This window comes from Eupeodes corollae, chromosome 1 (genome assembly GCF_945859685.1).
Source record: "Eupeodes corollae chromosome 1, idEupCoro1.1, whole genome shotgun sequence".
NCBI classification, from domain to species: Eukaryota; Metazoa; Arthropoda; class Insecta; order Diptera; family Syrphidae; genus Eupeodes; species Eupeodes corollae.
The window spans coordinates 91216108-91232190 of record NC_079147.1 but is presented as its reverse complement, the minus strand read 5'-3'; the positions used below and the strand labels follow the sequence as shown (position 1 = coordinate 91232190).

At 32.9% G+C, this 16083-nt stretch overlaps 1 protein-coding gene across 1 annotated transcript in view; it reads left to right on the top strand.

The window, feature by feature from the left end:
- Positions 1-4472: 4472 nt before the first annotated feature.
- Positions 4473-16083, top strand: part of LOC129941473 (uncharacterized) — a 52139-nt gene continuing 40528 nt past the window's right edge. The window contains exons 1-2 of the mRNA XM_056050113.1: positions 4473-4836; positions 4899-6197. Of these exons, the coding sequence (XP_055906088.1) occupies positions 4908-6197 (1290 nt within the window). The 5' untranslated portion in view covers positions 4473-4836; positions 4899-4907. The remainder of the gene's footprint in view (positions 4837-4898; positions 6198-16083) is intronic.

Genomic DNA, 16083 nt, shown 5'->3' with positions numbered 1-16083 from the left:
ATGAAGTCGGAGTATCAAATTCCTGAGAAAGCGAAACTCTGTCCAGGTTTGTGCTCCGATAAACAAAACAATATAGTAAATGATGTGTTTATTCAAGAAAGGTTTTGAACAAATTTTTACTAACTTGAAGTAGCATATTTTTTTATATTTTCTAAAAACCCCCACTAGGTTTTTTTTTTTAATTTTACGATATGTCAAAAGCTTTATTCTTTGATGCATACAATTGCTATACAGGTAGTATATATTTTTTTAAATATTTTTAATTGTCGTGCGTCGTCGCTAGCATAAGCCGAGACAAAAAAACATCCGGAACGCACGTGCTTATACGAACGTACACACAGACATCTTTCTACGAACTTTTGGTTAAGATTCTAGAGACCTTGAATGGTCGAAAAATGTCAATAACAATAACAATAACTTTCTGTTGCAACTTAATAAAATAAAACAGTTCTAGGGTGTTTCTAAAATATGGCAAATCGATATTTCCATATACTGTCCTAAATTCCTAAATTGCAAGTTTAACAATTCCTATAAATAAGTGGCACCCAAATTCATGGTTCAACGAACTAAAAAAGGGACAGGGACACGGACAATTTGTTTACTTTTTTTCGAGTTTTCTTGTCGCAGTCTTAACCGAATCCAATTGAAGTCAAATTTCAATTGTAAGTCATTTGAAAAACAAAACAAAAAATTCATATACCTACTGAAAACTTAATCCTATTTTACACTCTATTGACTATTCAATATTATTTTCCTCTTGAACTTAGTTAGGTCCTGTGCATTTTAATTTGACTTTTAGATCACCATAACTGCTTGAGTGCTCTGCTTGTACTCCCTATATTGGAAATATGATGATTGAACTACAAAGTACTCAATGAAAAAATATTACCTTCCTAGTTTTCGAAGAAAAAGAAAACCAAGCAAAGTAATGGCTGGTGGGCTACAAGATGACCAAGTTGAAAACTCACCAAGAAGAACCTGGAAGTTTTTTTTTAAGTTCAAAAGGAAGATACAAAATGCATCGGACAGGAACAGGAACTGAGCAGAGATAAACTGAACTGAGCATTTCGATTTGATGAAACTTTGCCGGGGGCTAAACAGATATAACTCTAACAGATATTTCGTTTGAAGTTTAAAAGGATGTTAAAAAGAAATGAAAACATCTGTAGTTGTTTTTTCTTTTCCCTTTTTTCTTAAACATTGATGTTTTTTTCCAAATTCCGGACGAAACTGGAATATTCTTTGAATTATTACAAATGTTTTTGAATGGACGCTTAGCTACCTACAATACCTAATGGCTGTATTAACAATGTTTGGTATTTCTTGGATTTTTAAGTTTTCCTTAGCTCTTTGTAGATAAGTTTTATGTAGTTTAATTTTATTTTATTTGAAAATAAAAATAGCAAGAATTTCCCTTTATTCGTTTGAGCTAATCTTTTTTTAATCCACAAAAAAATCATGAAGTAATCGAATGTGTATTCTGAACCTGAAGTTGATAGAATGCTAGGTGCAAATGAGATTTGTTCAATCCTTAGTACATCCGTATGCATTTTGCATATCGTCTGCTGGAGAGAACTATTTTGAATGCTTCCATTTATTGCAGAATTGGTATTTCGTATTAAATAGAAATCGTCTTGTGTTCACATTAAATTTTCCTGATTGTGTTGAAACTTCAGCAAAACTATAGAAATCAATTCTTCGAACTTTTGAAGTGTTGGGTTTTTAAAAAACCTGTCCTTGGTCCCCCGGTAAATCTATGAACTAAACGCTTCATTTTTGCATATATAAAGATTCATCCAAGCTATTTTCATTTGAATCATTGCATAACTATGGGTGGAAATTTGCCCCAATCGTTTATATTTTCTAAGTGATTCCGTTTTGAATAAGAAATCTATGAGTTAAATACCAAATCTTTCAATAATTAATTAATATTTAACTGACAACAATTTTAAAAGAAAATTTATTATATATGTACATTTTTTAGGAGTTTTGCAAAAAAAAATACAAATAGCTTAAACCCTAAGACTTAATTGATTGGTCGTGTTTAAAAAAAATAGTCAAAACCTAACCGCGTTCTTCTATCAATTAAAGTTAGTAAGCTCTAAAGTATATGCACATATGCATTGTATAGGGTACAAGATCCTACTGACCCAAAAGCTCAAAGTTCTTGGCCATAGACAACGACATTTTCTCGCTTACTGCTCTTCGAATCGTTTGGAAGAGAACCCAATATTGGCAAAATTGCCGTATATGGGACGATACCAACCCACGCGAGGTGCACCCTTGATATGGCATCCTCAAAAAGTTATCGTTTGTTGTGGACGTTGGGCTAGCGGCGTAATTGGTCCGTACTTTTTTGAAAACGACGTTAATGAGGCGGTCACCGTCAACAGCGATTGCTATTAACTAACATAATCATAACTTATTTCTTATGGCCCAAATTAAACCATATGGACGATATGTGGTTCAAGCAGGACGGTGCTACGTGCCACACCTCAAACGCCTCGAACTACGTAACTCGAAAGTAGAATTCAAAACAAGGAAAAATCGAAAATAATCACTCTACAACAAATGTCTTTGCGAGTGAAGTTTTTTTTTGTCTCTTATTCTTCTGCGTTCAATTTGCTCGTACCGTTCTTCATTTCCTTGCAAATAAAACCAAATTCCAACGGTGCCCATTTTTTTAATAATTATTCTTGTCCAAAATTGTATTTGTTTTTAAAACTGTCAAACACCTCGATACTCGTTTGAAAGTAAAATCAAGAAAACTGCAAACAAAATTTGTCACTTCGAAAATTTAACGAATATAAAATGATTTCATCTCCACACTAATTTTGTGCAGTGAAAAATTTTGAAAAATATCAAAAAATAAAAACCTAAAAAAAAACATTACCCAAAGTTGGTAAAAATTGAATTTCGACTCAAATATCTTTTCGAAAACTTGAGATTATTGCTTCAAACTAATTTTATCTTATAAGAAATATTGTTTTCAACGTTAGGAAAAAAATTGATAACAAAACGAATTGATAGTTTTTAAAAAAAAAAAAATAAAAACCTAACAAAAAACAATACTAAAACTTAGTAAAAATTAAGTTTCGACTCAAATAACTTTTCAAAAATCAAAAATGTTGTCTTCAAACTTTTTTTATTTCAAAGATAAAAATGTTTTCGATATTCAGTATTTTTTTATAAAAATCCGCAAAAAATAGTACGCAAATTTTGTAAAAATTGATGTTCGGTTCTTGAAATCTCTCAAATTAATGTCATTCATCCAATTTGTAGAAATTTGAAAATGCTACTTAAATTGGTAAACATTTGTTTTCGAACACAAAGTTTTAATTTTATGGTTAACGCTTGATTCATATCAATTTCAAAAATATCTCATTTTGTGGATGTTTTTGTTATTGACAGTTTTCAGAAAAAAAAAATGTTTCTTTAAAGCTGACACAAATTGGTATATGTACAAAGTTGTGGAACTAATTAGAGAGATGTACAAGGGTACGAAGGTTGCTGTTTGGAATGCATTGAGTTTTTCAGAACGGTTTAGCACCAGCACAGGAATCAATCAAGGGTGCCCACTAAGCGCTCTTTTGTTCTCGTTATTTATAAATGATGTTGCGGATGAACTTCCTGGAGGAATAAGAATAGCTAGCTGCACCGTGAATGCGTTAATATACATATGCCGATGACCTCGTTATACTTTCAGAATCAACCTAACTATCAATCCAAAATATTGGTATTTAATCGTACACAAAGCGCTTATAATGGAAGAACCTGGAAATATAATGGTATTAATGGTATGCAACTGGAGGTAAAAAAAGATATCAAATATCTAGGCTTGAAATTGAACCCAACATTAAATCTCAATATTCAATTATCGGAGAAAGCCCAAAGCTCAGAAAGTTTGATAAATTTAACATGGACAAATATATTCTTCAACAAACAAATCCATTTATCTAAAAAATACAAAATATTTAATTCAGTAGTGAAATCTACTCTCTTGTATGCTGCTTAGGTTTGGGAATGAGAAGAATATGAAGGAGTCGAAAAATTGGTAAGAAATTCTAGAAAGAAACTTTTTAATCACATCTGAATACACCTAATTATGCCATTTATTTAGAACCATGACTTCCAAAACTTCTAACAAGCACCTTAAAGTCTCAAGCTGACTACATCATCAAAGTTTGCAGCAAATATCAGAGCACAAGACTTTAAAAAAAAAACTTCTTTTATATGAGTTAAGAAACAAGGACTGGTAGTTTGCAAGAAGACAATCTGTTGGCGATGAGTGTAGCGTGGAATGGATGATGAATTCAGCTTGTAAACCATGAAAAAAAAAACAAATGTACAGCATCATAAAGAAAAATGAGGACATAACGTGGCTTTCACTGATATAAGAAGCGCAAGACTCATTCAGTAGAATAATCCACAGTCACCTCAACTTAGCGTTGCCATCCGTCCGGGTTTTCCCGGACATGTACTCTTTTTAACCTATGCGGGGAACGTCCGGGATAGTTTTTGCTAATTGTCCGGGATTGTCCTCTTTTCATCACCAAAAAAAAGTTGTTTAATATTCTTTATGTATTTCCTATTCTTAAACCCAATCGCGACTAATAAGATTAAAGAAATAAACAGAACCAATCATTTTGAAAGAGAAATTCAAAACGAACAGAATTTCATTGAACAGAATTTACACAAACAGAATTTTTTGGCTGTCAAACGTCAATGTCATCTTTTTCAGTTGGTGGATTGGATTTGCACCTAAATGTTTTTGTTTTTCATTTAATTTTGTGGGCGTAAAGAAAACAAATTTTTTATTATAAAAGAGTGTTAAAGGTAAAAGATAAAAGTTTGCAAATACGAGAGTTGTGTTTTAAATTATATAATTATGCTTTTAGCTGCTCACAATGCCAAGACGAAAATGTACTTTCAATGAAGATTTGAGGACAAAGTTTACTTCTTTTAAAAAAGGAAAATACGACTGGGAGGTGTGCTGCTCCATTTGTAATTGTACAATTTCAATTGCAAATAAAGGTAGAAGGGACATCGAAGATCACGTTAAGTCCGAAAAACATTCCAAAAATTTACGAGCGTCAACATCGTCAGCAGCGTTGGATTCGTTTGTTGTAAGGCGACCGGCAGCTGACCAAAAACATTTAAAGGCAGCAGAGGCAACAATTGCATACCACACTGTTTTTCATCACCAATCATTCAATTCACTCGATTGCACCATCAAATTAAACCAAAAGATATACTTCGACTCAAACATTTGCAAGCAACTGTCCTGTGCACGAACTAAGGCTACTGCAATAATCACCAACGTTATTGCCCCTTTTTCTATATCACAGGTACTATGTGATTTAAAAACAATTGCTTTTATAAGTGTTCAAACAGATGCTAGTAACCATTTAGCCTTGAAAATGTTCCCTGTTTTAATAAGATATTACGATTTTAAAAATGGTGGAACTAAAAGCAAGATTCTGAATCTTGCATTCGAAAAAAATGAAAAATCCGACACTATAACCCAGCTGATTGTAGAAACTCTTACAAAAAATAATTTATTAACAAAATGTATTGGGTTTTGTGCTGATAACTGCAATACCAACTTCGGTGGCCGACAGAGGAAAGGTTCGAATAATGTGTATTCGAAGTTGAAATTATTAGTAAACCAAAATATGATCGGTGTAGGCTGCCCACCACATGTATTGAACAATGCAATCTTTCACGGATGTGATACTCTCCCCGTTGATGTTGATATAATCATTGTTAAAATATATAACTACTTCTCTATATATACTGTCAGAACGGAAAGACTTCGAGATTTTGCTGAATTCCTTGACAATGAATACAAGCCACTTTTATACCATTCAAAAACCAGGTGGCTTTCTTTATATCCTGCAGTTGAACGCCTTTTGCTCATGTTTGAAGTCTTAAAATCCTATTTCGAAGAAGTTGAGAACCCACCAAAAATATTGATTGAATTCTTCAAAGATGATTTGAGTGAGGCGTATTTATTTCTAGTTCATTCTCTTATGTCTATTTTTAATTTTAATATTCAAGATATATCTATTATTGAGACCGTGAATGTTTTACAAAATATTGTAAGCAATATACAAGAGCGAATCAATAGTAATTTTATTCCTATTAAAATTAAGTCTATCATGAAAAAGCTTGTTGAATCTGGTTTACAAGAAAAAGTAAACAAATTTAAAATTGATACCGATAACCTCTATAATATAACTGTCAAATATATTGAATCCTGGCTAAAACCTTTCGAAGAATTTAAAGTTTTCTCGTGGATGCAATTTAATGATAAAAACGTAACGTGGGAATCAGTTGAACCATGTTTGATTTATATTCAGGAAAAAGGTGTAAATGTCGGGGACAGTGCGTTATTCGATCAATTTTGTAATCTCAAGCACTATATGGATAACCTTTCTCCTTGCGATGAAACTAATGTGAACACAAAATGGACTGAATTCTTTAAAAGTTGTACCTCCATAGAATTATACAGTGAATTAATCAAAATTGCGGAGTTTTATTTCGCAATTCCTAGTCACAATGCCGATGTTGAAAGAGTTTTTTCTTTGATTAATTCGCAGTGGACAAAAGAAAGAAACAAATTGGTACCCGACACTGTAAAAGGCATAATTTTAACAAAATTTAATTTTCAAGCATTGAGTTGCGAATCTTTTTATGATTCTTTAATGTCAAGCGATGGTGAAATACTTAACAAAATAAGAAGCAATGAAAAATACAATTAGAATAGATCATTCCCAAAAATCTTTTCAGTTAATTAACTATGTAGGTATGTATTTATAAAATATCCAACCTACGGGGTACCTTAAACTTTTTTTTTTATTTTTAAATTTCATTTATGCAATGTGTAAAAATGTATATAATGTGCTAAATGTTAATAACTTAACGTATACAAAATATGAAATGTTCCTATGAAATATGATGACAGATGTACCTACGTAATATGTAACTAGATATGTAACTATTTATAAATTAATTAATTTATTTTTATTATTAAAAAAAACTGAAGTACCCAAATAAAACAATTTTTTTGAAAAAAGTAATGTATTTGTGTCCTCGTTTTGTACTGTTCTTTGGATTCTAATTTGTCCGGGAAAGTCCGGGATTTTAAATCTCGCTGCCTAGTTTCATCCAAATTCTTCTGGCAACCCTACCTCAACTATAATCTTGGTTCCAGAAATTATTTCAATTATTAACTGAGTTATGTAGAGATATCCCTAATCTTTAAAACAAGGTGCTATAAGTACTCAACTTAAATGGTCCTTATAATTTTTGTTTAAATAGTTTACAGGCCATCAAGGGGTTATTAGTATCCTTTATATGTTTGTACCTATACGGTCTTGTAATTCCCATTGGACAATGCTGTAGAGATCAGAATTTAATGAGCTTATCATATGCTGCCGTCCACATCCGAAGGAGGATGTGAATCTAGAAACGAATACGAAAAACTGTGGAAACTGTCGTGCGGTGAAACAGTTTAATGGCTTAGAATTGGCAGACAAAAGATGGTTAATGAATATAAAGAAGAGAGTCGGAGACAAAACGGAGCCCTGGGCGACACCAGCATTTATTTTATGGATTTCAAACTTGAAACAATCCAATACAACATAAATTGAACGGTACGAAAGGTAATTTCTAATCCAACGAAGAAGAGATTCAGCAATACAAAAGCAGATATTTTCGATAAAAGAGGTTGCTACCAAACTTAATCAAATGCTTTTCAAATATCAAGTGCAATAATTATCCTCTCTCCAAAACGATGTAAAGATTTGTTCTACTGTTCAGTGAGATAGACTTAGAGATCACCAGATTGCTATGAAAGCCATACTGTCGGTCATTAATAAGCTTCCGTTCTTCAAGATGTTTCTTAAGCTGATAATTAATCAGCGTTTTCATGACCTTATTAAGAAGGGACGTAAGTGCTATTAGACGATAGTTGGAGGGGAAGAAGGATTCGCCATTTTAAGGAACTGGAATAATTGGAGAGGTACTTTTCGAATCAACGGATTTGTGAATGCCAAGGACTTTCAGTACTCTTGCAACTGTACGCGAGTGCGACGAAAAATTCGTCCCATAGAATCGTTAAGGCGCTTCTTTTTCGTGAAAAATAATCTTACGGTACAAGAGACTATATAGATACTCGTATCCTTAACATGATTGAAAAACATAGCCATACCATTAAAATTTAAAATATTGTATAAAATTCTTGTTAATTAATGTAAATAAATGAATTACTTACGTATTTACTTCATTACTTTCTTTCATTATATGAATTTTTTGAATTAAAAATATATATATAAGTTAACATTTAGCATAACACTGCCACGAGTTTCTTCAAATTTAAGGGAGTACATAGTACAACAATATTAACAGTTTAACATTTTCTGTTAGAATCCAACCAGTTGCATTCTTCCCAAAACTCAACTCCTTTCCATCTTATATTCATGCGCATTAGGACCTCAACTCATTTTAACTGAATCATCCACAAGAATTATCAAAATATTGCTTCGAAATATCCCAGCACTTTCGCTCCTTTAAATATCCTGCTCTCTTTCATTCCGAATTCAGTTCACTTTGCGACGTGAATCTAAATTGTTCGACACTATTAACGTTTGTGTCAATTTCGAAATTCAAGTCTCCTTCTGTTATGACGATGTGTCGAGTCTAGTCTAAAGTGCCGGCTTTTTGTTGATGAAAATTCGATAAAATTGTACAAATCATACGAACAGACTCATTTCTAATGCATACAACCACCCACTTTATCCATTAATATAACACCCTTAACGTTATTCCAACACGAGCCTTTACAGTTTTTTTTGCATTTTTGTTCGACTTCGTCATCGTTAACCCTGGCGTTGTTCTCCTTGTCATACAATCGATAAAACATGCGACCAAATGAAATTTAATGTTTTCTCTCTTTCATCCAGAAAAGAGGAATCATCTAACAAAAATTCTGCTAAACCGTAATAATTGTGTCCTGACCGCAAAAAAATATCAAAAAAGAAAAAAATTGATTAAAAACAAACGTACGGTAGATAGGTATACCTGAGTAGAGTATATATGATAAGTGTAAACGTGGCATTTGTGGCGCCCGCTATTTTCTAATACTTTTGTTCTCGTCCTCGTGTTCGCCGGGAATTCGTTGGGAATTCTTTGTTGATGTTGCTGCTACATTGTCCTCTTCAGGAGAGTTTAAATGTGCGGGTTTGTTGTCTGAGCTCGAAGCGAATGTTTTGTATCTTTTGGATACATAGATAGATAGATAGATACCTATGCGAAGGACGAGTACGAATTATGTACGAATATAATAAATGAGTTTTTGCTACGATGTTTTCGAGTTCGAGTTGGAGCTTCTTGTGCTATATCACAAAGGTCCTTGCCCTGTTGTGTAAACAGATCTAATTGGATACGCTTTTGTCACCATTCAAGATACAAAATCTTGTTAAAGGTATGTCTTGTGTTGAAGTTTGATGTGTCTGAAATATAAGAGTGTACAATTATGGTTTTGTATTTATTGCTTTTATTGTGTCCATCTCCTCATTGCTATGAAGTTAAGTTAACCTTAGGATGAGGGAATGAAAAAAAGGATGAACCACCACTACCACTAACATCGACACGACACAAAACGACAAGGATGAACTCAAATAAGTTTCTTATCTATGTTAGCCGGGGGCAATCTGAGGGATTTATTTAAAGAGCCCTTGGTAAAGCCTTAGGCAATATCATCCTCGACGTCCAACGTCGACATGGATCGGGTATGGCTGATAGCTGATGGCTAAGACTAATGGGGGTGGAACATTCAAAAAGCACGTGTAAAAATAGGGTTTCGGTTCGGAAGAAGAACCCACAACGTGATTGGGTGCTTAAATTAAAGTTTCAGCCTTTGATAAAAGCGTACATAATATGCCACTTGCCAATTTAATTAATTCAAATAAAGTGAATGGCTATAATATTAAATGTGTTTATTACCATAATTAAGATTTTCGTCAATTGTTTAGCATTAGAGAAGTAATCATTTTTACGTGTCGTAGGCGGTGGTGGCGGCGCGACATTGGTTTGGGCAGCGACGTTGTTTCGTCGTCCATAGCTCAAGAACTAGTACAGGTATCGACTTCAAATAAATTTTGTTATACAGATAATAATGCAGAAAGATTCAGAAACGACCCTCGCAAAAATTGCGTCAGTGGTTTTTTACCATAGCAATTTAAATAAAGGTGAACAATTTGGCTCACCCAAAATATCTCACGAACAAATGACGGTAGTTAGTTGAATTAAATTTTATATTATATATTATGACGTGATACCAAAAACTAATATAATTTTTCAATTTTTAAGAATAATTCAACTTAAATCTTTTTTAACAAAACACTTAAACCTACATACCTTCTAAGCAAGACAAATCGACGGGATGGGAAGTTTATCAGAGTGGCTCGCAACCCAGCCTCTTTTTTTATAGGTAATGAGAGGACACTAAAGAGTTTAATGTATGTCATTATTTCTGTTTTTTTTCTTTTTTAATCAGCAAAAGTGAAAAATATCAGCTTCAATTAAGATAATGGTTTAAAAAAAGGAAATGCATTAAAAGATCGAGTTGGCATGAATTAATTTTGTTTCGTTGTTTTTTATTGGTTTTCATTTATATTTGTTTTCAGCAGTTTGCTATGATCTTCGATTGCTCTTACATTAAAACAAAATCCGTCTTGCTTTCTGGGGATTTGGTATTTTTAAATATTCAAATGAGTTTGTCCCTGAATATAAAAAAGAACCTTGTGGTTATAGGATCTACAATAACTCGATATGAAAGTAGAAAAAACTTATGAAATCTTAAAAAAAAAGAAGTTGATTAAACAAGTTTTGCGGGAGTAAAGTTTTTAACCACTGGAATAATTCAATGGAAAAATAATAATCCCTGATGGGTTGGTATAGACATCAAACAGACAGCCAGGCTTACGATAACCAGTCTTCCTATCTAGAGTTTAATTGAAATGTGATGCTGGTTATCGTAAGGTGTTATTTAAATGATTCGGTTTTTGATAGCACCTTGAATCAATTCTCATTAAATTGAAATTCAAAGTAATGTATATTGTATATACCCCCTCTGTTTTGCATACAAAGTGCGACAGAAAAGCTTTAGAATTAAGGTGGGTTGGGTGAAGTCCAGACAGAAAAAGTTGATTTTAGATGAAAATAGGTTTAAATAAAAATTAAGCACAGCTTGAGTCATATAGGAGAGTATAATATTAAGTCTCAAAAAAAATGGGATGCGACCCACTTTGATAAGTTCCTATCCTGTCTGTCGATTTGTTTTGCATAAAAGTTTGTAGGTTTTCATGTTGGGTTACAAAAGTTGTCAGTTGAATTATTATTCTGGGATGATGGTTAGTGCGTTGGACTCACACAATGGCGATCTGAGAACCGCGGTTTCACGCGGTTCAATGACGACTCCTTGGCAAATGCCATAATCGCGGAGCCAACGGGATGAAGTCCCTTGTTAGTGACGAAGGTTGAGCTTCAGCTCATTTTCAATTCAATAAAAATCAAAAAGTCAGCAGGTGTCGATGGTATATCCAACGTTGTACTAAGACATTTACCGATGGAAGCAATTGACATTTACACCACGCTCTTCAATAATGCACTGAATAATGCATATTATCCAGTGCATTGGAAGACTGCTGTGGTTCATCCTCTCCCGAAAAAGGGAGAGGACAACTCCAACCCGTCAAATCTTCGGTCGATAAGTCTTCTTCCGATCATCAGCAAAGTTTTCGAAAAGATCATTAAAAGGGCTCTGACTAAGTGGGCTGCGGACAACAAAATAATTCCGGATAAACAGTTTTTGTTCAAGACGGGTCATGACACAATTCATGCTGCGTCTTAACTCGTTTCTGATATCCAATGGAATAAATCAAAACAACTATGCACAGGTGCTGTCCTGGTTGATTTGGAAAAGGCCTTTGACACCGTAAGGTTAGAGGGTCTTTACCTAAAACTGAGCAGACTGAGCATAAGCAAGCTATTGTTGTATATACTTCATGATATGCTCAACGGTAGAAAGTTTGTTGTCAAAAGTAGCAATGTTACTTCAATTCATTCTCAATTAAAAATGGTCTTCAACAGGGAGCGGTGAATTCGACGATCCTCTTCAGCATTTACACCAGCGATCTGATAGGTAGTCTTACAAAGGCAATTGCGTACGCCGACGATCTAATTGCGTACAGAACGGCCCGAAAGGTTGAGGTTATTAGAATTCTCTTGCAGCGTGATTTCGACAAGATTCAGCGATATTGCGACGACTGGAAACTAAAAATAAATGTCCAGAAGTCAGAGACAGTTCTGTTCCGGACTCCGTTGGCTAGGGCCACGAGGGATACGTGTAAGAATTGGCCCAAGATGGTCATCGTTGATATTCACAGTCAGCCATCAGGTAATTTGCTAAATGGCCCTCATACGGCGAATGGTTGTTTATGGTTGTTCTGTGTGGTTCAACGTTGCCCCTTCCCAGATGGAGAAGTTTCGGGTGTTTGAGCGGCAGTGTTTACGACGCTTATATCGAACAGCCGAATCTTCTTATGTGCATTACTATTCCAACAAGGTCCTATACAACGGGGCTTGAATCAAAAGAATTGGCAATTTCGTGATAAAACTGTTTTCGACCAACAATTTTATTTTCGGGGCGTTCTATCCGAACGACGAGTATTTTGAAAGTGCACGCTTGAGCGGCTTCATTCCAACAGAGGCATATCTCTTTTTAGACAAATGCGGTCTGATACAGGATAGATTGGCAGTTCCGTTTATCTACCACGTCAGACGAAGAACCGTGGATAGGCGACTCCTGTACAATCGGGACGTCATGGCACAAGGCGGAGCAGAGCTCCTTCGGTTCAGTAGGGCTGTGTCCGAACGGTACCGAACTGATAGGGTGAAGCAGGAGAACCAGTTTTGGTGGCTTCAATCGGCACTTGATATTGGGTAGTCGGGATGGGGTTTTAAGCCTTGGCCGGCTAACATACTTGTTTTATAGTTTTAGGGTTAAGTTTTAAGTCGAATAGTTATGGTGGCACAAAAAGAAATAGAAAAAAAAATATAAAAAAAAACAAATACAAAAATGAAAATGAAAAAAGAAAGAAAAACATAAAAAACAACATGGAATAAAAAAGACAACAAAATATGAAAAACAAAAATGTTAGATAGTTATATTTGCTGCTGTGGTTGTTCTAGTTTTAAGTAGTTTATAGGTAGAATAGGTTGTTTAAGTAAGCTTTAAGTTTTATATTAAGAACATTTTTTTAAGAAGTTTTTAAGTAAAAATAAAAAAGGGAATTGATATAAGGTTTTTTCAAAATTTTCTAATAAATAGAAAATAAATAAAATTTAAATTGAAGTAAAAAAGATCTTAGGACCGAAAGGCATTAATAGTTAGTGTTATAGTTTAACTTAGAGTCTCCGTATTGGACCATTAAGTTAGTTATAAATTATTGGTTAATTAGGCTAGTTTTATGAATTTTTGTCTAGCTTTAAGATATGTTTAAGAATGAACTAATAAAAATGAATTAAAAAAAAGTGCGTTGGACTGTCATGCGAGAGGTCTTTGGTTCGATCCCTACCTGTGCCACCTTAAGTTTTTTTTCGCGGGTACTGCCTCTTGCGAGGAGTTGACAATTTCTCCAAGTGTAATTCTTATCATGAAAAAGTGCTTTCTGAAATTAGCTGTGAGCCCCCTCCATCCCTGTAATTACTCGCACACAAGAATGGTTGAGAGTTGTAAGTCACTAGGCCCTGGTTTACAACGAACTGTTGCGTCAATTAAAAAAAAAAGTTGAATTATTCTTTAAAAAAATTTAAATCCCCAACAACATTTTTCATAGAATTAATTTAATTTATATATTTTAAGTCGAAAACAAATTTTTACCAATTTTAGCAGGATTTCTTAAATTTTTACAAAGTGGATGAATGAAATTAATTTGAGATATATCACGAGCCGAACAACAATTTTTACCAAATTTGCGTACCTTCTGTTTTGTATAGATTTTATATTTAACTTCCCATAGGAAGTTATTGTAATGAGTCCGATTTGTCAAATTGAAAATTTTGACATTTCTCGATGTTTCAAGGTCCGTAGGTCCCGTCAATAGCTCAAGAAAATGGGTTGTTTGTTTACCATAGCAGTTTAACAAAAAGTTGAAAATTTTGAAATATCTTATGACGGTAAAAACTTGAAATAAATTTTAAATTATATATTGTAACATGATACCAAACCGGTATATTTTTTGAAAAAAAAATCCAATTAACTGTTTATAAATCAAAAAAACTGAAAGAAAATATTTGTCACCTCGAAAATTTTACGAACATAAAATGATTTCATCTCCAAAATAATATTGTGGAACAAAGAATATTGTTTTTTTGAGAAAAATTAAATTGAAAGTTTTTTTTTTATAAAAAATAAAAACCTAAAAAAACATTACTCAAAGTTGGTAAAAATTGAACATTGACCCAAATTTAATAACATTTTGAGAAAAATCGAATAGACAGTTTTTTACAAAAAAATTACCAAAAGTTTTTAAAAATTGATTTTCGATTTAAATTATTTTTCAAAACTTTAAGATATCCGCTTAAAACTAGTTTTATCTTTTGAAAAATATCAATGTCAACATAAAGTAATATTTTGTGAAAAATCTAATTTACAGCTTTTTTACAAAAAATTAAAAACTTGAAATCAAATAAACTACAGTTGGTAATAATTGATTTTCGACTTAAAAATGTGTTTAAAGCTTTTTATCTTTAAAAAATATTATTTTCAATATTCAGTAAAATTTGGAAAAAAATCAAATTGACAGTTTTTAACAAGAAATAACAACCTTTACAAACAAATTAATAAAAGTTGGTAAAAAATAAATTTAAGACTCAATTATCTTTTTTAAAACTAATAGTATCTTATAAGAAATATTGTTTTGAACATTCGATACAATTTTTTCTTTGTTTGTTAGTAATAACGCGTCAAATATTCTCTTCCAAAAATAGCCCAGCAGTGTTAAATTACATGATATTGGAGGTAACGCCAGAAGTCATTTACCGAACTGAACTATTATTAAATAAATTCACATCATTTTGCAAATGTTGTTCGGAAATAAATCTATTTATTATAAAATGGCTAAGTAAACTGATCATAAATTAAGTAACAACTATCAAAAAGACCCAACCTGGAAAAAATGTTGCCAGTTTGAAAACCACACTATTCAAAAAAAAAACACCCGTTATATAATAAGTTATATAGAAGTATGTATGGTTTTTGCGATATATTTTTCTTTGGGAGTAAAAAAAATGAATATTTTGCATACAAAGTCGTCAGATATTTGTTACTAATAAATCAACTTTTGGTCATAATTAAAACAACCTTCGTAATACTTCTTATAGAGAAAATGTATTCTCTTAGTTGAACTCAAAGGTTCTAATCAACCGGTTGAAAGTTGTCTTATCAGTTATGAGTCTGTCCAACTTAAAAAATGCAAAATTGAGATAAATGCAATTGATATTTTGATTAGTAGAAAACAATGAATACTTTTGAAATAGGCCTTAATTTTTCCGAATCACAAAAAATGAAGTACACAAAATCCATGAGATAAGCTTTCTGAATGCATCATATAAAATATTTTCGTCAAATTTGCATCAACGACTCAATGAGTGGATAAACGAAAACGGGTTAAAGAATTTCAAGCTGATTTTAGGCTTGGTTACTCTAAGATCGATCACATCTTTGTGCTAAAAAGTATTGCCGAAACTTTTCGTCAAAACGGGACAAAACTGTACAGCTTTTCGTAGCTTTTAACGCTGTGGATAGTCGAGCGCTTATCTACAAACTCTATGCACTGGGGATGTCTTCAAAGTTTGGAAAAGTCTTACAAAATCTGTATAACGAAACAAAGGCAGCTGTTTGGAATGGAGAGGAATTTTCGGAATGGTTTCAAACGGAATCAGGTGTTCGACAGGGCTGTACGCTGAGCCTTTTTCTATTCGCACATTTTATAGAAGATTTAAGATATTATATTT